General features: G+C 32.6%; 3 protein-coding genes across 5 annotated transcripts; 1 reads left to right on the top strand and 2 right to left on the bottom strand.

The window, feature by feature from the left end:
* Window positions 1–616: 616 nt before the first annotated feature.
* On the top strand, window positions 617–22,360 carry LOC126773614 (active breakpoint cluster region-related protein). 3 transcript variants are annotated; one of them, XM_050494597.1, is made up of 21 exons: window positions 617–975; window positions 2,147–2,375; window positions 2,657–2,753; window positions 3,016–3,172; window positions 3,335–3,584; window positions 3,698–3,866; window positions 6,072–6,213; window positions 13,291–13,407; window positions 13,484–13,669; window positions 13,814–14,011; window positions 14,440–14,559; window positions 14,643–14,765; window positions 14,999–15,187; window positions 15,664–15,873; window positions 16,182–16,377; window positions 16,514–16,707; window positions 16,990–17,153; window positions 17,384–17,523; window positions 17,757–17,902; window positions 18,428–18,552; window positions 19,148–22,360. In XM_050494597.1, the coding sequence occupies exons 1-21, from the start codon at window positions 700–702 to the stop codon at window positions 19,386–19,388; spliced, it is 3,669 nt and encodes a 1,222-aa protein (XP_050350554.1). In that variant the 5' UTR covers window positions 617–699; the 3' UTR covers window positions 19,389–22,360. The 3 variants fall into 3 exon arrangements, with proteins under 3 accessions (XP_050350554.1, XP_050350553.1, XP_050350552.1); XM_050494596.1 differs by having other exon boundaries at window positions 2,654–2,753; XM_050494595.1 differs by having other exon boundaries at window positions 2,561–2,753.
* On the bottom strand, window positions 9,307–12,367 carry LOC126773618 (putative uncharacterized protein DDB_G0282133). Its single transcript, XM_050494602.1, has 4 exons — window positions 12,232–12,367; window positions 11,823–11,917; window positions 10,023–11,751; window positions 9,307–9,728 (listed from the first exon to the last, which is right to left on the bottom strand). Exons 1-4 carry the CDS (start codon window positions 12,296–12,298, stop codon window positions 9,490–9,492), a joined length of 2,130 nt encoding a protein of 709 aa, XP_050350559.1. The 5' UTR covers window positions 12,299–12,367; the 3' UTR covers window positions 9,307–9,489.
* Window positions 22,349–23,857, bottom strand: LOC126773627 (cysteine-rich with EGF-like domain protein 2). The gene has a single exon (XM_050494611.1). It carries the CDS (start codon window positions 23,640–23,642, stop codon window positions 22,536–22,538), a length of 1,107 nt encoding a protein of 368 aa, XP_050350568.1. The 5' UTR covers window positions 23,643–23,857; the 3' UTR covers window positions 22,349–22,535.
* Between the last annotated feature and the right edge of the window lie 765 nt (window positions 23,858–24,622).

The raw sequence follows: 24,622 nt of genomic DNA, 5'->3' as shown, positions 1-24,622 counted from the left end.
TATAGTATCGTAGAGTAACCGATTTTACATTAATAACAGTTAATCGGAATTATTATTATTATTATTTTTTTTTTTTTTTTATAGAATAGGAAGGCGGACGAGCATATGGGCCACCTGATGGTAAGTGGTCACCAACGCTCTTAGACATTGGCACTGTAAGAAATGTCAACCATCGCTTACATATCCAATGCGCCACCAACCTTGGGAACTAAGATTTTATGTCCCTTGTGCCTGTAATTACACTGGCTCACTCACCCTTCAAACCGGAACACAACAATATCAAGTATTGCTGTTTTGCGGTAGAATATCTGATGAGTGGGTGGTACCTACCCAGACGAGCTTGCACAAAGCCCTACCACCAGTAAATTTAATTAATTACTATAATTTATATAAATTAATTATTATAATTATTATAATATAAAATTATAAAAAATTAAATTAAACAATTGAAAATTAAAATGAAGTTTTATTTTAAGTTTTAGAACAATTACATAAAGTTTTGTAGATTATTTCCTTTGACATAAAGCCTCATAGATTATTTCCTTTGACTTAGTATATGTCAAAATACATAAAAAAAAAAATAACAAAAAAATTGCTTTTGCAATGACAGAATTTCTGATACATTTTTTACTCTAATTATTACAGTGATTTCATATTATTACTTTAACATAAAATTGACATGAAATCGTTTTGTGAGAGATGAGCGTCTTCGGGGATTTTCAGCGTGTGTGGGTGCAACGTTTTCCAGAGAGCACTTTGCCAGCCGCTTGGGAAGAAGATGTCAGGGCCAATTTAGCTAAACATAAACAGAAAGTAGCTATCCTCAGGGAAGAATTAGAAAAGGAAGAATTCTACGTCGAGTATTTGGAAACGTTACTGTCTGATGTCGAGAAACATAAAGCTTCCCAAGGAAGTAGGACGGCGCCGCCCTCAGGGATTGACACGAATGACGATAAAACATCTGATAGCAAACAAGTGAGTCTACTTATCTTACGGTCAATTTCATTCGGCTAGATAAGAGATTAGTTACAAAAGATTATTTGTTTATATAGTGATTCATTGTTCTGGGTCTACCTAAATGTTAAAAACTAAAATTGAATTTCACATTAAGAACAATTGGTGTCACTGATACTAGTAATAGAAGATACATGGTAAATACTTAAATTTTATCTTGCTTAAATAGTATTGATAGTCATAATACCTATGTTAACATTACATTTATATGATTCAATCCATGCTTATGATCATATCAACAAGTTAATTTATTGTGTAGAGATAATAGTTAATATGAATCATATTTGCCTACAAATTACCTCCATTAATAAGTTATCTTATATATATATATATGTAAAAAAATATATACAATGAGAAACTTGCCATGTACTTTAGTGAAAGGATGATGTTTATATAAATAAGTAAAAATTTTTATTTTTTTCGTAAAATTGAACTCTTATAAAAATATATACATAAATTTAAATATAAATGCAGTTACTAAGTATTCTAATTCAATCAACTAATTAACTACAATCAACTAACTTTCTAATACTTTTAATGCATTAGCATATTTCATGTATGTCAATCTATCTTACTATGATAATTAAGTATGCTTGTCATACACCTTGAACTTAAATACTGGACCAACATAAGACTATAAAATTATTTATGGTGTTGAAGCAGTAATGAGAACCAATAAGATGAATATGTATATACATATTCCTAATTCAAACTACTAGAGGAGTACAAATAAATAAACAACTTGGACATTAAATTGGCAGAGATCTTAAATAATATGATGATAGTCATAAAAGACTGATTTTGGTGTTAAACATAAATAAAATTAAAGTGGATATAAGTATTTAAGGGGATTAGAGTTGTATTATAAGCAAAGATATATCAATCAAGAACTATTTGTGATACATAATATGGAAAAGTTATTGTCAAATGCTTGGAATATGTAAATCTAAAGTTTGTTTATCTTGACTTCTTTAATTCGATCACACAGTCTATGGTGTATAATTAATCAGATGCCACAAATAAATCAATTTATTTGTTGTTTTTATGCACAATAATAGTAGCTTATAATATTTTTGTAACAGATTAACTGTGAAGTAATTTTATTTTAATTGTATTGTTTATGTAAACATAGGATTCTAACACTGACTCGCTCTCAAAGAAAAGTGAAACGAGTCTTAAGAGTGATGACTCAGCAGAGGCTCCTGAATGTGAAGAGGTACACTTGAGAAGCAAACCGGTGAATTTTGCTGAACGGAGTTCTGTTAACCAATGCATAAATGAATTGTCATCAAACCTTGCAGCAGAAGCCCGAAGACGGTGCAACAGTGAAGTTGTAAAACGAACTGATAATGATATTAGTGGTAAGAAAATAAAAATTGTATTCAACAATACATATATATTGAAAAGTTTTGTTTATAATCTTCTTAAGCTAAATAGTGTTGATGCTAATTCAAAATCTAAATTAGTTTTTGTTTTTTGATTTAGACACACTTAAATAAAAAAATTGTCTAGTCAAAGATTGTATAGTATTGAATGTTTCCACTAGATGTAGAATCAACTAATAAAACTCAAGCTAAAAACCGTCCAGCATCACAAGCAGGTGATTTTGTAACAGTGATTGAAGTTAATGGTTTAAAAGCAGTTGAGAATGCTGCTAAGAAATTGGATGAATCACCACCGTCCTCCGAAAGTAGTTCTACAGATGCGGCATCTGCTACAAAGAAGAAAGTGCCACCAAAGTAAGTTACATATTTACTATTTATAAACCACTACACAACATAGTAGTAATGAAGCTCTAATATATGTAGACGTTGATAATTTAATAGATAAATTACTTTGACTATTGTTTTTTTTGTTGAAGGTTTTACTTTCCTTTTACAAAAATAGCTTTTTTTTTTTAAATTCAATACATTTTTTTATTATATACTTTGTACTTTGTCTTGTTTTTTGGACATTGAATAACATCAATTCTGTACATGCTATACACCTTGAATATTTTAGGCCACCACCAAAAGTGTTCAACAAACGTGGAGCATCACTACCAGAAACAGGCTTGGCTGAAGACAGTCCACCTTCGTCGTTGGGAAGAAGACTACGAAACGCCGAGTCCCGAGAATCTATTGCCAGCAGAGCATCTACACCCTCAATTAGCGAAAGAGTTAGTTCAATTCAATAAAAATAATTTTTATTAACTTGAAACTACGTATATTTTAAAAAGTCAATCATAGCAAAAAGCTCTTAATATAGGGAGAAGATCATCATTAATAGCCTGAATTGTAATTGTAATTTATAATACGTCACGATTTGTTCGAACACGTAGGTGAAGAGCTACGAGTCGATCAACTCGCTGTCGTCCGAACGCAAGCGCTCCGGCGGCGCGGCCACCCCGCGCTCCATCGACGAGGAGGCCACGTCCTGCACGCCCGACCCGCCCGACGCCTCCGACGACAAGTCGGCGCCCATATCGCTGGAGAGCATTCCCGCCGTCGTGCCCTCCGCCGAGGACGAACCCTACTACGACCAAGTCCCGGTGGATATCAACGACGGAGAATATGTTTATATACAAGCAGGTAAATCTTCGCTCGCATCAAATCACACCTCCAATGTATAGTAGTATTCGTTTATTACGTTATTATACTGATAGTCCCAATTTGAAATGATCGCCACTCCCGACCGAGCGCAGACGGGCGGGACCGCTTCCGCGCGCTGTCGGACTGGGGCGTGGTGCCGGCGGGGTCGGAGGACAGCTCGAGCGCCAGCACGCTGCCGCTGGCCGCGTCCGCGCCGCCCGCGCCAGACTCGCCGCTGTGCGCCACCGCGCCCAACTACGTCAACATACACTACTTCATACAGTGAGTACTCCGGTTGTTACTTTACCTTGCGCTTATAGAAACAATAATATCCTGGGACATTATGCACACACGGCCATCGGCTCCCAAACTAAGCAGAGCTTGTACTGTGGAAACCAGACCACTGATATACTACATATTCTACGTTTCTTTTGTAAATACATACTTATATAGATAATTATACCTCAGGACAAACAGACATGTTCATGCACATAAATGACTGTCCTGGGTGGAAATCGAACCCACAACCTTCGGCGTGAAAGGCAGGTATCTACCAATCACGCCAACCGGCCCGTCAAATTATATAATCATTGTCACTGTTTCTTGTAAAATTATTTTGAATAACATAATATTGTTGTAAGTATTCTGTGACGCTACTGTAAGTCACTTCACTCAAAAGCTCCAAGATTATAAAGAGATCCTTTTTGTAGAATAAAAACAGTTTCAATATCTGTGGCGTTACCCCAAGTAGCGTGACACACAATACTATAAAAGCAAGCAAAGTATACTCGAGCAGTATCAACATCAGTTGGTTTACAAACTTTTCTAACCGCTATCAGGGACGATAGCTTAGGATTCCACTAAAGTTTTCGACTCTTAAAGTGATTCCTACAAATACTATTTCAGTAACATCGACATCATTATTGTTTATGGTTATCTTTAAATTTTGTTTTTTTACATAAATTAGGTAAGGCAAACAGTATTTAATTTTTCTTTTTGGCATTTAGAACTGAATTATTTTTTTTAATCCAACATTGAATCAGTCATAATGTGTTGTTTACATCGTCATAATCAGCTTGATTTTTATGAATTTAAAAAAAAAATGAAGTACCGTCAGCAAATAATACAATGTATCGAATACCTTTGACATAAAAAGGAAGAACATTTATATATACACGAATGTTTACATCACACATTTAATTTTCGGCAATGAGTCATTCGTTTAAACGTTGCCTTCGCGTGACCGAAGTAATTTTTAATTAAACATGGGAAGCATCGAATAAAAAAATATTTTTATATCCTAATACATGTTGTTTATTAAATATTACTAAGTTAATATTACGTGCTGGAAAATTGATTAAATGTCGTAGTAAATCTTTGCAAGTCTGAATGAATTTAAATAGATTAGAGACAAATAAAATTAATAAAAAACCAATCAGAATTAAAATCGGTCTGTGAAGTGTAAAGTTATACATGTACTTGATTTGGACGTTTTACGTATTCATATAGACGTAAAAGAAGGAAAATAGAACAAATTGTCATCGTTTATAAATATAACTCGCTATTATAATATCATCCGTTTCAAATGCTATTAGGGTGGGACCTTTTGGAGTGGAACGGTGTATGACGTCATCTGACGCCTATACCTAACTATCCTTAGCAGCGCAAACGAAGTTATTTCTTTTAACATTATATCGCAATGAAAAAGCTGATGAAAGCATATTTGTATACAGTTTCAGAGTCATATGATCAAATTATTCTCATTGAGCGCTTAATGCATTATTTAAACCGTACCGTAACCGTAACAGCCTGTGTATGTCCCACTGCTGGGCTAAAGGCTTCTTCTCTTCTTTTTTTTTTTTCGAGGAGAAGGTTTTGGAGCTTATTCCACCACACTGCTCCAATGCGGATTGGTTGGTGATTATTTAAACAATAAACTTTTATACTGTTTTATGTTTGCTATGTATGTATTATCCAAATATATATAATAGAGAAAAAATCGGGTTCAAACAGGCAAATGCTGGCCAAACTGTGATATGATATATGCCAAAGACAGATACGCCACAACTTGTTTCTACTGATTTGAACTGAATACACTAATTTGCAAAGAATAAAGTAAAAAATACTAACTATTATAATTTCTAAACAACGGTAGTATTACGTAACAAAATGAGTGAAATATTATAAGGCTAATTGATTCTCGGAAAGTTGGAAATGGCTTTGTCCTTAGGTATATAAATAGATTATGACTATACCATTCTACTTCTCGAAAATGATATTTAAAAAATATATATATTGTAAATGTATTAAATGGGCCTAGATGGCCCAGTGAACCGATGATTGCGGGTTTAAACCCAGGCAAGACACACACCCAAACCTGAATGTTTAATTTCACTGAAATTGAGGCATTTGAACAGCATAGTAAAGACCTTAGTCCAGCTGTGGGACATTCACTGACTGTTACTTAAATGTACAAACATCATTCAGACAAGCTGGCGAGGGTACCGAACCAAGCGAGACGAGCTCCGAACTAGCGGACTCTAGCGATACCCCGCTCCTGCTACGTACCATTTCATCCGACACTGAAGCCAGCGCTACACCGCCGGTATTGAGGAAACTTCAACATCAGGTTAGTTTCGTTATTTGTTATTATAAAAAGTTCCCTTAAAATAACTTACGAATGAAAACTGAACAATTGTTAACTTTTCAATAACAAAAGGAGTTATGTGCTAAATATTAATATTATAAGCATATGTTATTACAAACTTTGATCACTCGTTATTAGTTAAATAGCTATGGATAAACATTAAATAATTTATAATGAAACTTTAGTAAAAGAAAGAAGTTTTTTCTTTATAAATCTTACATTTAGAGAATTAAAATAAAAATAAATAATTGAAAAAATGTCTATTTATTAAATTCATTATTTCTTACTTCATTATCTTCCACGTTAGTTTCAAGTAAATTTTTGAGCTTGTCTTGATAGATTAATTTAATGTTTTTTGTTTTATTTTTAGTCATACATTTTTTTTCTCCTGTAATTAAATAATATTTGCATAATTGTACCTCACAGTTGTGATTTTGACATCTCGAGTAGTAACATATTCCATCTGAGCAAAACGAATCAATTTCCATTTTTTCAATTAAATTATTCGTCAGTTTTGTAGCGTACTGTGTAAAGAATGTTTTAAAATAATTTCCAAAAATTCGTTCTAAATCAAACGATAAAATATTATAAGTGAATTCCTTTAGTGTATTTGCAGCTGAATCTGAAATATTAAAAAAAAACTTAGTTAAAATTTCAATAACTTATTATTTTTCTTTTTTTATATATTTTACTTAAATTAAGAAGAGAATGTTAAATTAATAAGAGAATGAAGAATTTTTTTTTATATTTTACTTAAAGTAAGAAGAGAATGTTATATTTATTTGTCAATTACCAGTCTCGGTACGGGTACAATAAGAGTAAACATAAAACGTTTATATCGCAATATATATATAATATACATGATTTATTTCCTCAACAATCATCTTCATATTTTAGCCAATTTACATAAAACCATAATGAATTACAAACTTGAACATTTCTCACGAATCACTTCGTCCATCGATTGGCGAAAACCGTTTTTTTTTTTATAGAATAGGAAGGCGGACGAGCATATGGGCCACCTGATGGTAAGAGGTCACCAAACGCCCTTAGACATTGGCATTGTAAGAAATGTTAACCATCGCTTACATCACCAATGCGCTACCAACCTTGGGAAGTAAGATGTTATGTCCCTTGTGCCTGTAATTACACTGGCTCACTCACCCTTCAAACCGGAACACAACAATACCAAGTACTGCTGTTTTGCGGTAGAATATCTGATGAGTGGGTGGTACCTACCCAGACGAGCTTGCACAAAGCTCTACCACCAGTAAAACAAGTCAAAAGTAGTTTTTGAGTTTATGGCAGAAAGCCGTGTTGGCTCGCGGTCGCCTTTATTTTATATGGTTATAATATATAGTTATTTAGCGCGGTTTCGGTTACAATAAAAACTAAATTGTAATACAATATGGAGTTGGATTACCTTTCAATCAGCAAGTGTGACGGTTCTCTAATTATCAGTCAGCTATTACTTCATCTACAATCTCGGTGACAGTTGACGATAATACTGCTTCTAATTCAAGCGGTTGATCTTCGACGGTTTTAGATGTTTCTGTGGTTGAAATAATGGGTTCCTTCGATGTCACGTCAGTTTTCTTATCTCGTGACTGTGGCTTCGATACAGATTCTGAAGACTTAGAAGTCGTAGGCTCTTCCGGTTTCACCTCGGTGTTATAATTCCGACACTCTCCAGTTAGATCCGTGTCATATATATTACACGTAATATTGACACATCCGTACTTGTCACATCTAATTGTAGTACATGTCTGATCGTTGCACTGTACATTGACATTCTGCATTTTTATATTGTCATAAGAATTTGTCGGATCTGATTGGAGAGGTATATCTGTCTCGGGTAGTGTTTCAGCTACGTCTGTACTCCACCAAGTAAACGGATACGTTATCCAACCCCATATTGTAGAACCGATACCGCGCCCTTCAAATACGTTATCTGTAACTATTGAATTATAAAATAAAGCAATACGTGGATTTTTCATAAAGAATCTTATAAGAAAATTTGTAAAACTTACTTGTGTATGGCTTACTCAAAGATCCGTGGACCATAAACAAGATAAAAAATAGTAAAATCGTCTTAGTTAACATAGTGACGGGTAACTTAAGGACAAAGTACGACCATAAATGTTTGAATAGACGTAGGTCTCCCTTATATATAGTTAACTGCGCTATGCGCCTATCTCGCGAGATAAGAAACTTTCGGGAATGTTTACTTAATGACTTAGGATGAAACATAACAAAACCTGTTAATTATTCTCATAGTTTTATCAATTTTACAAAATTTTACTTAATTGTTTTTAAATATATTTTTTTGTTTTAGGAAAATAAAAAATGTTCAATTTCATATCACTACTTAGTTTAATTATTTATTGATACATTCATTTTAATTTAATGATGTTGATTGATTAAAATAGTAATATAGCTAAGAAGTGCATTTCTAAATTTGCCCACGAGTAATTAAAAATGTAGTAGAATATTTTTCACACGTAGTTGTATTTTTTGAGTTGCTTTTCATTTGAACTTCGCATAAAATACAATTTTTCTTTATATTGGGACATGCTAAGAATCTACATAATTCCAAGTTTTTATTACAGTTCGTCAATATTTTTAATTTTGTTTTTGGACGTGACGAATCCGACATCGTATTTATATGCTTATTTATTCCTTGCAATAGATATGATGTATTCCATGTCGATGGATCATTGGAGCTTAAAATATTTTTCATATTCGTCCTAAAATTTTTCACGATTTTTTTCAAACTAATTATGTGTCCGATGGGAACGTTGCGTGTTTTAACTTCACCATTAGGTTTAAAATCTATTATTTTTGGTTTAGCTTTATTTATTACACTCCAAGGGCTTAAATAAATTTCATTTTCAACCTAAAATAATTTTATTAAGGGCATTTTTTACTTATATGTATATATTTTAGTATGATTAAATAGGAAAAACAATAAAAAAGTATTGTTATTATTATTTTATGGTTATTGATTTTTATATGTTAATTAAAAAAATGTACTTTACCTGTAATGTTTTGGGTAATAAAAATAAAACCATAATTATCATTGTGAATGAAATTAATATTTTGTTAAACATTTTTCATAACCTTATTCTCGTAACTGCTTAAGATAAATAGCATAGAACCAACATTTTATCAGAGCTTAATGAGTAAAGTACTTAATGTTTATAAACACTAAACGTTTACGCCGCGGTTTGTTTGATAATAGGTTACGTAATTTTTTTATTATATAATTTTAACATTTTTTAAATTAGGACAGTGACCTGCTAAATTAAGTTCCTTAAATGTGCATTTTGATTTTTTAAATGTTTTCTTAAATGCTGCAAATGCGCTACATTTTGAGTGAATGCATAGAGTTCCCTTTCCAAACAACTTTCCTAACATTTTCTCTTCTAATATATTGACAACTTCGAAAGCTATGTTTGACGGTAAATCCATTATAGACTCCATAGTGGCTACGCTATCTGAAAAGTTAATCATACAAGAATTAAGACAATTTCTTAATATGAATATTCAAAAATAGTTATAATGATTATAGCGTTCCTCACCACATAAAATCTAACTCTATTTGGCAAATTGTCTCTTAATTTACTTCATATTCATATAAAATATAAATACATCGTTTACTAAAACTTTATAAAGTTTAATTATAATAACGCGACTATGGAGGCGTATACTATATTGTAATTTATTCGTCTAGTAATACTTGTTTTTATATTACCAAGGGAAATATAAATATTTTAATTCAAATTACTTACCAGTATAGTTATTGCCTGCACAATGACCTTTATTATTGTACCGGTTATCTGGTGTACAAATTCTGTGTAAACATATTTTTTTACCACATTTCATAGAGTGACATATATCTTGAGAGCAAAATGTTAAAACACCTGTAATATATTTTCCTACAAAAGACATGAAAGTCGGAACAACTGCATCAATATCATTCCAGTCTACATCGCCAAATATTGCTTTCTCTAAAGCTGTTGTATGATTACTACGTATTTTATCTTTTGTCATGTTCACTTTTGTTTTTTTAATTTCTCTATCTAAAATCAAGGCCGTTATATTCTTTGAATGAATGAACGATTGACCTTTTTTAGCCGACGGCCAATAGAGCAATTCATTGTCTGACTCCGAATCTGAATCTAATTTTTTAGTAGATGTTAATAGATCTTCAGAAGAAGTAGATCGATTATTTATTGCAAAGTATGATGTCATACTTTTATTATTATTAAATAATGTAAGATAATTTGAAAATTTATTATTTATTTCACGCTTTAACCGTAATAATTTCGTGTTCGACACATTATCCTTTTCAATTTCAAAGTCTGTTTCAATACTATTTTTTATTTTAGATGCATTTTCAGAACGATTATTAGTTTCTTTTGTTATATTTATAGTTAAAACAATTCTCGGAGTTACAGCCGTATTATAACTAGTGTAATTGAATTTTGTTTCAGCTGTTCGATTTATTTTTGTTGCTAGTTTCGTATCTTCATGATTGTCTAATGAATTATTTTTATTCAAAGAGCTATTACCATTTTGTACTCTTGTAATATTTTGCTCAACTTGCGGTTCAAATTTAGAATTCTGCAAACTGTACATTTTCTTGTTTTTGAGTTTTTTGGTGTTATTGCCAAAGCGAATCTTTTTCTTTTTATGAAAAGTTATTTTATGTATTGGAGGCGATTTATTCTTAAATATATTTTGCTTGTATCCAATTAATTCCATTGGAATTGGAAAATTTAAGTATGGGAAAGGTAAGTTAATGGTCGATAAAGTATCTTTTGGTATTGGAAAGGTTTCTTCGTGGTCTTCATTTTCGTCGTATTGGTTGCGATATTTAAGTATATTACTTAACATGGATATATTCGGCAATTGAACGTCAATTTTTATTCGAAGGTTTAAATTATTGTCCCAAGTATTACTTGGATTATCTTCATCGTATTTCGGTGTTTTGAACAAATTGCTTGTAAAACGATTATTATCATTAAAATTTCTAGTAAAAGCAGATTTAGAGTAAAAACATTTCTTGCATTGACATTTGCATGGAATTATATTTTCTTGGCAAAAACAAGAAGACAATAATGGTTCTGATAGATTTTCCGAAAGTATCGCAGATAAACCTGTCGATTTTTTCCCATCGTATAATTTTTTCGAAAAATCAAATAGGTTGGCATTCTTATTGGTAAATTTCAAGTTAGGATTGTTTGGCATAAATGTGTTCAGAAAAGTTGTAGGATTTTTCATATCATCAAAGTAAAAATTATTGTTCTCACCGTAATTATTTCGATCAATCGGTTTTAATTTATTGAATTTTTCATAACGCATGGCTGGTACTTTATTCTTGTTTTTGTTTTTTCTTATGTAATTTATCCTCTGCTCGTGTGCTTTGTCTAAATATTGTTGGTACTCGGATAGCAGTTTTTCGATATCTTCCTCACTTTCACTGTTACTGATCATGTGGTTATTTAATTGAGGACTCTGTGAACATAAATGAAATAAACAATAGTTCGCCGTAAAGACATAATATTTATTATTTATGTTTTGCTTACCATGCTATTTTCAAACTCACTCATGATATCGACAATGTCGTTAAGTATAATAGCATCATGTAGTGGAGTGAATTCAATACGATTGATTTCATAACCTGTGGATTATAAACGTGATAAACAAACTTTATAATACAAGATATTATAATTATTTAAATTATAACTTTGTCGTGTCGGAGGATGACTCCATATTAAACTCCTTTAAAATAAACACTTGATCAATAAAATTAATTATGGACCTAATCACCTACCAAAAATTAACATTAATTATATTAGGTATACGTAGGTAATCCGAGTAGGTACAAAGATATATGTAAGTAGGTATGTAGTTTAATATGCTCCTTTTTGCATAACAACTTACAAATAAACAAATAAAATAAGAAAATCTCTAATACACCGTAATAATACTTACTATCCACATCCGTACACATCGCTAACCTTACATAAAGTATGAAAAGAAAAATAGTTGTTCTTTTCATGACCAACGAGTTTAATTGAAGTCGAATGTGAAATGCAATTTTTTAGTCACTCTTTAATCATAAATTTTTCGTGGTTAATTTTTAAACCATAAACAATTTACTTTTTAAAATTGTTTTCACAAACAAAGGTTTTAATTGAGCAATTGTGAGCAATTACTACCCTGTTTGTTATACAATCGTTTGTAAGTACAATGAAAAAAAAATACACAAGGATATTAGAGAAAAATAAGCATATGTATGTATATATGTACACAAAGAATAAAACAGATACGCTTTTTAAATTGGTATGAATGAACCTTATGAATGCTAGTATTGACTTAATAGGCATAGCAGATTTTATTTTATTAGCCGAATTTCATTCATATAAATATAATTTTTACATATTATGTAAAATCGTGTAATATGCTATAGCTGGTAGAAATAAAATACCTTCGGATACTAATAGTACGTAGAATAAAAATTTACTACATACGTCCAAAAATAATTTACCTTTTCCATTTCCTTTTAAAGAAATAAAATTCAAATTACTTTTATTTTCATAATGCGCTGAAAAACTGACTGCACAGAAAAATAAATTTCGATTTAAAAATTAATTTTGAATTTTCTGGAATTATAAATAATTTTAATACAATATATATATATAAAGCCCTATCACTGGTGGTAGGGCTTTGTGCAAGCTCGTCTGGGTAGGTACCACCCACTCATCAGATATTCTACCGCAAAACAGCAATACTTGATATTGTTGTGTTCCGGTTTGAAGGGTGAGTGAGCCAGTGTAATTACAGGCACAAGGGACATAAAATCTTAGTTCCCAAGGTTGGTGGCGCATTGGCTATAAGCGATGGTTGACATTTCTTAGAATGCCAATGTCTAAGGGCGTTTGGTGACCACTTACCATCAGGTTGCCCATACGCTCGTCCACCTTCCTATTCTATAAAAAAAAAAAATACAACAACAAAGTATATGAGATGTAAATACATATTAAATTTCAGGAGTCCAATATCAGCAGCAATGCAGAGGCCGAGCGTCTTACGATGCACCGCTGCATCGTCACAAGTATTATAGAAAGCGAGAATGTGTATGTGGAATGCCTATATGTTATGGAGAAGGTGAGCGTCATGAGCCTTTGCTAGTGTTGGCACTGAAAAGTATTATATAATAATATTAAAAATATTTTTCTTTTAGTACATGAACGCTATAAAAGCCACACTGTCCACGTCTCAACCTGTTATAACGGAGGAAGAGTTCGGTACAATATTCTATAAAATATCGGAATTGCACGACTTGCATAAGAGTTTCCTTGAAGGCCTAAAAAATGCCGTCGCCAGCTGGGAAGAACCATTGTCTGTCGGCATTCATTTTAAAAAAATGGTAAGAAATTGTAATCATAATCATTTGTTCACTTACTAAAACAAGGCTATCATTTTTATATATTTTCGTAGATCGAATCGTATCTATCTACTTAATGCATAAGTTGTTAAATTGATTTATTTTTTAAATATTTATTTTATTTAGGCTGAGAACATAAATGTATACGGGGCATTTCTCCACAACTACGGTCGCGCGACGGACGCGGTGCGGCGGCGCTGCGCGAGCTCGCAGCGCTTCGCCGACCTCACGCGGCAGATCGCGTGTCGCGGGCAGCCGATGTCGCTCGATGACCTCCTGCATAAGCCTGTAGCTCGTGTGCAGAAAAATGCACTGGTTCTACACGTATGTACTAAGTATCAAATATATCTATATAGAATAGAATAGAATATGCTTTATTGTACACAAAAAGAGTTACAGAACCATTTTAAACACAAACATAAAAAAACGAAAACTATTTTGTAAAAAAGGCGGTTACATCGCTAAAAGGGCGATCTCTTCCAGACAACTCTTTGGGTGAAGGACATGAAATAAATAAATAAAGCGGTAATGAGGTGTACTGATCATCTCAATTTTTATTTTTTTAAATAAATAGCTATATATACATACATATAAATAAATAATATATACATAAACATACATATATAATATATTTAAAAAAATATGTATATAGTATATATATATACTATATACATATATTTGTTACTCAAAAAGATTTAATTTTAATTGTATTGTCGATTCAACATTATTATACTAATAATTATTATTTTCAGGATCTCATCAAGTACACACCGGCGAGTCATCCTGACCATGCTATGTTAACCGAGGCGTTGAATATGACACAACATTTCTTAGACGAATTCAATATTATACAAACTAAGTCCATGTTTCCGGTAATAATTCATTTATTTTTAAAAATATTTTATTCTAAATATGAAATTTATGAAATAAAATTCATGTAATATTTTTTTTACAGAACGCGGATAGAGCACAGCGAAGACTCGTAAAAAACTCTTTCATTGTCGAACTATCGGATGGGCATCGAAAATTAAGGCATCTATTTCTTTTTAACGACGTTATCGCCTGCGCTAAATACAAGGTATAGTTTGATAATTATTTTCATTTGTTGATAAAGTCAAAATGTAAGGAAATGACATATGTTTGTATTTGCTTTATCAAATGATCGACTGTCGACATATTGTATGGAATCATTTAAATGAAAGCGAAACTTCTTCGACAAATTACAATTTTCTGATGAGCTTTATCTAGTCTCCGTTACTTACAGAACGCTTCGGTTAACGTAATTTATATATAAATGCAATATTTGCTTAGGCTTCCGGGAGGGATAAATTCACGTTCGAGCTGAAGTGGTTCATCCCGCTGCCGGACATCGTGGTGGTGGACGAGGAGGGCGCGGCCGAGCGCGAGGCGTCGCCCGCCAACATCGTGGCGCTCAAGTCGCAGGCCTGCACCGTGCGCGACCTCATCCTCGCCGAGGAGCGCGCCACGCAGGACGACAAGGTACTCGCGGACCAGGACTCTTTCAGGAAAAATAAACTCGGCTTATTTCGACTCGAGTCGAGATGGCCTAGTGGTTGGAACGCGTGAATCTTAACCGATGATCGTGGATTCAAACCCGGGCAAGAACCACTGAATTTTCATGTGCTTAATTTGTGTTTATAATTCATCTCGTGCTTGACGGTGAAGGAAAACATCGTGAGGACACCTGCATGTGTCTAATTTCATTGAAATTCTGCCACATGTGTATTCTACCAACCCGCATTGGAGCAGCGTGGTGGAATAAGCTCCAAACCTTCTCCTCAAAAGGGAGAGGAGGTCTTAGCCCAGCAGTGGGACATTAAAGGGCTGTTACTGTATTTCGACTCACTGATTTCATTAAATTCCACAAGTGACACGTTAAATCTCGATATTAACATTTACCGCTGAAGCCCGAAAGCAAAGTAACACTGGTTCAATTTAATTTTCAAACCTTACAGAAAATACGCCTGGGTGGTCGCGGTGCGGCGGAAAAACAGCGGAAGAAACTTTCGGAGCTCGAAGGGCAGCTTGTTCTGGCATCGCCTAATCTGGTGTTCCGGGTGGGCGCCCGGGCTCCGGGTTCCACCTCGCTGCAGCGACAGCACATATTCTTCCTCAGCTCGGAATATGAACGCACGCAGTGGATTGATTCCATTCACGCACTGCAGGTTAGTGTCGACAAATCAAAACAATGTAATACTTATACATACTTTGTGTGATACTTAAACTTTTATTTAATAATATATAAAAATTAACTACAAATACATAATACTGGCAAGCAAAATGATAAAGCTTAAAAAAAAAAATTAGCTTAAATAGATCTGAAAACAAGAACTGTATATGTGTTGCCTAATGTTTTAAGTATCGCAGTCACACTATTAATAACTTAAATCATATCTATACTATCTTCTAATTGTGATTAGTGCATTAGTTGAAATTTATTTATTGGTTTTTATATCTAAATTGTTTTGCAAAGGCGTCGTCTGCTCCTCCCGCCGGAACCAGTACCGTATCAATGTTAGAACTTCAAGGCTGGGTGACGGCGTGTCGCAGCTATCTGCAGACAGATATGGGCTCCTACCTCCTTAGGAGCGGTAGAGATGATTCTTTGCTGCTAGGAGACTTGCAACTACATATAGGAGGCATGACTGCTCCTTTGGATACTTCAGCTGGTAAGATTATTTCGCAAGTATACACTGTACCTCCAATAGTGTTTTGACCACATTTATTTTGTTAAGTACTGGCTTTTAAATAATTAAAAATATATATATATATATATATATTACTAATATTCTGCTACTACTTCAGACTATTACATCGTGGTGGAGGTGGATTCGTACGGGCATTACTTCCGGAAGGCGAAGTCGAAGCTGGTGTGTCGCAGCGCGCAGCCGCGTTGGAACGAGAGCTTCACGCTCGACCTCGAGGGGTCGCAGAACTTGCGGCTGCTGCTCTACGAGGACGCCGCCCGCCCGGTACTGCGGGGGAAGTGTACACTTAAGGTACAACAAACTGTCTGGCTGACTATAACTAAGCTAATATGATTTTAAAATATATGGACTCATTTAATAAAAAAAATACACATACTATTTGTACCCTTCAATTTTATTTATTCTACTATCATTTTAATCTGACATTCACACACACTCACAAACATACTACCCGTAAAACTCTGCCAAATCCATTTTTAAACAGTTTACACGTCACGCTTACTTCAAGTAAATGGGATAACAGCAAACTTTGCTAATCACTGTTGAAATATTTTGTTGTATGTCGCGCGGCAGCTGTCCCGGGAGTGGGTGGGCGAGAGCGTGTCGCGGACGGTGTGCGTGGGCGGCGGCTCGCTGCCGCTGCGCGTGCGCGTGTTGCCGCCCGAGCGCTCCGCCCGACACGTGCCCAGCGCCAAGCCCGGCGCGCTCTTTGGTGCCAAGATCACGCACGTCGCCAAGTCAGTACAGCGCACTTTCTGAATAGTCTTATCTCCTGCTCAGTTGACTAGATCTTCAGACTGGCCTCGGTTACCGTTAGAAAGACATTATTTTATGTATCACGACATAAATATTTTATATGGCAGTTATTTTGACTCTCCGGTCCATAATTTCTACTGTCGTTATCTGTCGACACTGGTGTGACACTGTGTGAAAAAAAAATGATCGAATTCTGTAATGTAATTTGCAGACGTGAAAAACGCAATATCCCCTTCATCATAAGTGCGTGCGTGCGTGAGGTGGAGCGCCGCGGCATCGGCGAGGTCGGCATCTACCGCGTGTCCGGCAGCGCTTCTGACCTCAACCGGCTCAAGAAGAGCTTCGAGACCAGTAAGTAATTTATAAATTATTTTATTCTCAAAATAATCTGTGTTAGTGAAAATATTTGACAATGTTAAATACACTAAAAATTCTTCGTAATTTTTTAATGAAAACAAATTGCACAATAAAGATTAGATGAGAATTTAGCCTAATTAAAATAGAACTGATTAATCTATACATATATAATGACTTGTACTTTATTATGTAAATTTACCATAATACGTATCTTCTTTATCTTTTAGATGCATACGAAGCGGAACAGTTGTTAAAAGAGGTGGATGTACACTCTGTGACTGGAGTGTTAAAACTATATTTACGTGAATTGCCTGAGGCATTGTTTACTGACGCTTTATATCCAGAATTGTTACGGGCTTGGGGATCAACACAGGTATTATGTTAACGTTTTTACACATAGCTATGAATTAATCACTAATCAAAAATAAGTTTAACAATGTTTAAATTTTGTCCAAATCTGTAAACTATTATGTTAAAATATAAGGTAAGACGTAAAACTCGTGAAACATTCTCATGTCAAGAATCAGTTTTTAAATCAAAATCAATCAATATAAACTTTATTCAAGTAGGCTTTTACAAGCTCTTTTTAATTATCATTTGTCAGGTGGGATAGCTACCACCGAGAAGGCCCGTCAAGAAAATCTATGGCTACTCTTTTCCACCAATTCAATTACAAAGTTTTGTCAATTAAATACAATTAAATTTATATATGGATAAGATTACTTCAATAAACCAAAAAGTTTTAGAATTATTATATTTAAATATTAATAGAAGATTAGTCAATATATTTACTAACATAGTTTTTAAGCTTGTAAATAACACTATGGATATTTATCTGTAAATTAAATTAATACATTTATTATTATTATTATTGTCAACATTTATATTCAACTTTCAGGGTGCTGGGGCGTCTTCCGATTCAGGGCCAGCACACACAAGGCGCCACGCTCTACTCAAATGTTATGCACAACTTCCAGACCTTAATAAGAATTGTATTGATTTTCTCCTTAATCATTTTGTCAAGTAAGTTATAAACCTGTTAGTATAATAATTATATTGTAGCGTCCAAATACAAATCTAGAATATTTTAAAACAAGTTGGATAGTTTAATGTTATGTGGTTTATTTGATAACATTTAATAAAACAGTCATACATCTGTAAACTAATCAATAGAACATGATTTGATTATAAAATATTTATAATATCTATAATACAAAGAGTAAAAATAAAATACTAATAATACTAGAACTACTAAGAACGAGTGCATCAGAATGACTGTACAAAGTGATAGATCAGTGTTAAAATATTTATAGATGTAGTACCTATTTGTTACCTGAACATACATTTTTATTAGATCAATCTGAGAAAAATTGAAGATTTTATTAGCAAAAAAAATATTATCGAATAATTTTTAATTATTTAATAAAACAATTAAATTTGTTTATATAAATAATATATAAATTTTATATTTCCTTAAAACACGTAATTAATTTTTTTTTAATGAGACAAATGTGGTTCCATATTTTACTATTAAGTATCTCAATTCTTAATGTATTTATTTATAAATTTTTGGTTTCGACTACCAAACATGTAACGTAATGTTGGCACATGGCAACAGAGTTAATCAGCACGAAAGCGAGAACAAGATGTCCCTGCACAACTTGGCTACCGTATTCGGGCCGACGCTGCTGCGGCCGAGCGCGGCGGGAGGCAAGCTGCGCGCCGACCAGCTGGCGGCCGGCACAGTGGACGCAATGGCGCAGGCCGGCATTCTCTATACGCTGCTGCAGCAACGACACCTCGCGCAGCACCTGTCCGCGCACCGCCCGCATGCCAACCCGCCGCCGTTACTCGACTAAACTTCATATTGAGTCATCGTATCTGTTATGCCATCGACCTAATTATTTTTCAATTTAACGATACTATTTAATTGCTTATATTTGCGTCGCACTCATAATTTTAGTTTGAATGAGACAATCGATCATGTATTTATTAAAGCATGAGCTAAATGTCAGTTGAAACATTCATTTCAAGCTTACATAAACTCAACAGGCGCACGCTTTTTGTATGTCTCATGTGCATCCGTTTTTTAACACGGAGATTGAATAAAGAGCAAATTATACATTGATTATAAATAGTTTCTTGCACGATAAGATATTGAGTGTTCAAGAAAAACTAATTGTAGATAATGTTATTCAGTTACAAGATGGATTATATTCAAAACCACTGCCAACAGTATTATCAAATAAAACTTTATTTCTGCATTCGATGATGTCAAGAAGCTGTTGTTAAAAAGCATTTTTTTCAATACCGAATCGTAACGTTCGCAAAGGTTTCATTAGTATAATGAGTCCAAACAAATCTTAGGAATACATATATCCCTAAGCTTCTTCGTTTTACATGTGCAGGTTTTTTTTTTCACTTATAGTTTATGTACATTATCTTTATACCATCAAGTATGTTTTATAATAAGCAATTTTAATATATAAACAATAGCTCAAAATGAATATTTCTTTGCCATACTTAATATTTTGATATTCAACCCATTGTAAAGTGATACATAATAGTTGTATAAATCCTAAGTCACTAAAATTTATTAACTAGTATTATTATCATATTTAAATTGGATTCATATTTTGTCATCACAAATTCCGAGATGTCACTCTCTTTAACCTATTTATACAAAAGATTAACTTATGGCACGAGCTATAATTATGTGAAATAATATCACAAAATGCACTTTCTGCCCCGACTGGGTATTTTTTTTTATAATCCGTTTATTCGAGAATCGATTTTATCGAACCTAATTATATAAGAACACCATAAATAACGAAATAAGTATTGATAGTCATATTTTAAGAAAAAGTTCGACTATGTCGTAATAAATTATTACATTTAGAGTTATTTTACAAGTGCTAGTGACAAGGTATAAAAAGAAACATTCTAACATATACATACAACTAAGTATATTTGTATTTCTATATTATATTTTGCATGCTTTTATATTGCAATCGTTGTTAAAACATTCCATAAAAACGAAACAGACTGAATGTAGTAATATCTTTTAGAATGTATTTTGCACAATATCTAGACACTGGGGTGTAGGTAACAAACAATGTTTCCTAAATCAATATATATATATCACAATCAGTGCAGTGCAGTTTCAATTTTTGAATTAAAATTTACACAATGGTTAAAGTAAAAAGACAGACATAAAAAATTTTTTTTTGGTTCATTTATTTAATTTAAATGTTGTTTTCATTAATTACTTTTTGAAGTTATAGGTAAGTAAGTGTATATGACTTTCTATATTTTGATTTTTTTAGTTACCTACTTCTTATATTACTGTATTATGTACACACACAATGTACAAGAAAACGATCCCTAATGTTGGTAGTAATTGTAATTGTGTAAGCATCTTATTTGCATTTCAATAAGTATTTAAAAGGGACCGAAAATATAAAAAATATTAGCTTAATACAATGGACTGATATTAATAACTTTGTAGGTTTATTTTTTTCTCAAAAATCTTAATTTTTTTGTAATGATTGAACGAAACAAATGAAATATTAAATTAAACCCATTTTACAGCATTTCAATTACTAGTCGTGCATATTATAGTATTATGTTCACTTCAATCAATAAAATGATATAAAACGGATATTGTTTCTGCATATTAAACCGATAGCATAACCTTCTCAAATGTTATTCACAAGTAGTGTTTACGATGTTAAATTAGTACTTAATATATGACAAGCTACCAAAAACGAAAAATTTAGAACAAAGTTATGTTTCGTTTATAATTTCTATAGATTTTGTTGATAACCTTTAACATTATTGATGATTCTTTTATATTGTTGAGTAATATATTTGTCCCTTAGTGTAGTTTCTTTTTTTTTCAAGACTTTCTCTCACCAAAGATCCCATGTAATAAAGCAAGCAAGTAGCAAGCTTTACTTGTCAATTTATGATTTTATTCTTAAATTTTCAGCACATTGTCTTACTCATTACATACATTTTTTCTGAAACATTTTATTGGTTTAATATAATCTTTTATTTAGGTTAGAATGAAATTGTTTGATATATGTCATAAGTATATTATATAAATATAAAATACTGGTTTAATTAATGCTCGACCATGAAATTAATTTTGTTTGTCTACATTCTTAGTGAATTTTGAAAGCCATGTCACATACATGCACATGCCACACCAACAACCTTTTGTTAAAAATTGTACAAATAATGAGTCAATATTACAACTTTTACTTTTATTAGTATATGTTTCGATTTTTTTATGAATTTATTCGAATGAGTCTCTCTAAGAAGATAGTATTTGTTCATAAGGAAAAGTTAATTAAAAAACACATATTCAGAGATTAAAGAGGCAAAATATTTAGTAAAAATTATTGGTACAGCTTTAACACTTTCACTGCCTTCTACCTAACCTGTTAATGATGAAAAATACATTGATGCTGTTGCTGTGGTGTGTGATGCTTTTCAAATATATTTAATATTAATGATTAAGGGATATCACAAAAATCTTGTAATAGAAAACAATGGTTTTGTACTGTACTTTGATAATAGTTATTTTATAGCTTACCATTTATAACCAGCCTCATATATATTCTATTCTTTAGTTAATTTTAGATTTTACCATTAACAAAATTTTATTTGAGGTGAGACATAAATAAGGTATTAGTAAATTCAATGCATTAAGTTAATTTCTTTATTAACAACTTTTCATATAACAGTACATAATTGATTTGATTTGTTGAATAAACTCATTCTGATTTCAAATATTTGTAACATTTCCCTTATTAACTATATTTGTTTTGTACTGCATTTCTTATAATTTTTTGGCAAGTATATGCTGTTAATAAGAAATGATTCTTTTGTTAATTGTATTTAATTTTTGTATATAATTGATACTAAAATGTAGTTATGTACCTTTCACAATAAAATGTATTTTTAATACACCTTTAAAAATGTGTCATTAATTACTTTTATTAATTAATATTTGGTATTATTTTAATCAAGCTTACTGCAGAAGTTGTTTCAGAATAATATATCAAAATAGAAATAATCAAAACTGTGAGGGATGCTAATGATTTTGATTTTCTAAATAAAAACATTACTAAGATAACCAAGCATAAATAGAAGGCTATCCTTATTGAGCAATTTATTAAAAGATCCCTTTGAAATTTAACATCGATACATTTACCAATCCACAAAACATGATTAGGAGAGCAAGTTGTACAGCTGGATGGACCAGCACCTTCACAAGTTTTGCATGTCTTATCACACAATTTACAAACAAATGTTCCTTCTTTGTTTATGCAATACTCATTACTTTTACAAATAGACAAATCCAAGCATTCATTATTATCAATACATTTACCAAACTTCAAAGTCCAACCATCAGCACATTTGACACAAGCTTCTATGCCATCACCGTGGCATCCATCACATGCTTTATGACAAGGTTTACAAGATTCTTTACTTGCATTATAAAAATTATGGGAACACTCATCACAATCTGTGCCTGTAAATCCTCTTTTACAAATGCATCGACCGTCACCCTTCCGTGTTCCATCACCGTCACATTTTCCATTTCCCCCACATATTTTGTTATTTCTAATATTCGGACAAAGAGTACAAGATTCGCCGTAATGATTCGCAGGACAACAATATTTTAAATTTTCTATACAAAGCCAAGTATATAAATCTAAATCGTTTTGATATTCATGAAACCACCATTTTTCCAGAAGTGATTCTGCTTCCTCTGACAAAGCATAACAATCGTCTTGATGAGTTTTTAATTCAGAACATAAGCTTTCTTGAATTTCTACTAATCGCATCTCGCTTCGGGCATAAGACTTTAATTTAGCTTCCTCCCAAGCGGCGTCGCCGCCTTCGTGTTTACCTCGAGAAGTTTCTTCGAGCCAATTACTAAAGGAATCGGTTACTACTTTACAACGCTGACATTCATTTATTTTTTTTGTGTGTAATTGTTCCTTAGTATCTAAATTTGTACGTGTTATACCATAACTAATAGTAGGCATGCTTATTAAAAAGAATTTTAAAAGTGTAAAGTAGGCCACTGAATAGAACATTTTTGTCAAGAATTAAGACAACAATAGTTATGATTGTTAAGTTAAAAATTATAACAATAAATAAATAATCCGAAATTACTTTCTTAAGAAATACTGATCAGTGATTGGTAATGATTATTGGAGATTTTTGCAACTACAACTTTTAGCTTGATAGAGTTGTAGTTGAACAGTTCCAGTGATCCATCCAGTCACTGTGACTAGATCCTAGCTGGAGCAGAAATGACTGTCTGACACTGACAGACGACAGTTAACTTTGAAGCAGTCCTACCAACCCTTGGAAAGAGAAAAGCAGCAAATCACTACAAAATATATAATTATCTACCTACATAAATCTTAATGTAAATAAATTTTACATGCTATTATAAAGTAAAAAAAATTATGTATATACATTTACAATTGAAAACCTTATCTTGTATTGGAGTCGGTTATAATATGAGCAAATAGTAGTAAATAATTTAAAACTATACACTATACATCCTTTATGTATCAAATCCGTCCAAACAAGAGCACTAAATTTAATTTTAAAGAAAAACACATTTATTTCAACATAAAGAAGAATAGTTCCGATTAAACGTAAAATAAAACATCAGGCAAATGGCCACCACAAAACCTCTGGAACAGGGTTATTCTTTTGTTGAAATTTTTAATATCGTACTTCACTCTCACTCGTATTTCACTAATAACGCGTCGTATTTCCTCTGTAAGATCTTTAACTGCTTCAGGCTTATTCGCCAACACCTTATCGTTCACATAGTTCCAAAGAGAAAATTAATAAATTGATGTTAGATCATGGCTATAAGCGATGGTTGACATTTCTTAGAATGCCAATGTCTAAGGGCGTTTGGTGACCACTTACCATCAGGTGGCCCATATGCTCGTCCACCTTCCTATTCTATAAAAAAAAAAAATCCTGGTGGCCAACGTTGATCGCCAAATCGAGAAATGGACACGGCCTGAAAACTTGGTCTGCAGTAACACCA

This window comes from Nymphalis io, chromosome 15, assembly GCF_905147045.1.
Source record: "Nymphalis io chromosome 15, ilAglIoxx1.1, whole genome shotgun sequence".
Classification (NCBI taxonomy): domain Eukaryota; kingdom Metazoa; phylum Arthropoda; class Insecta; order Lepidoptera; family Nymphalidae; genus Nymphalis; species Nymphalis io.
The sequence above is the reverse complement of the archived record's forward strand: the minus strand, read 5'-3'. Positions and strand labels throughout refer to the sequence as shown.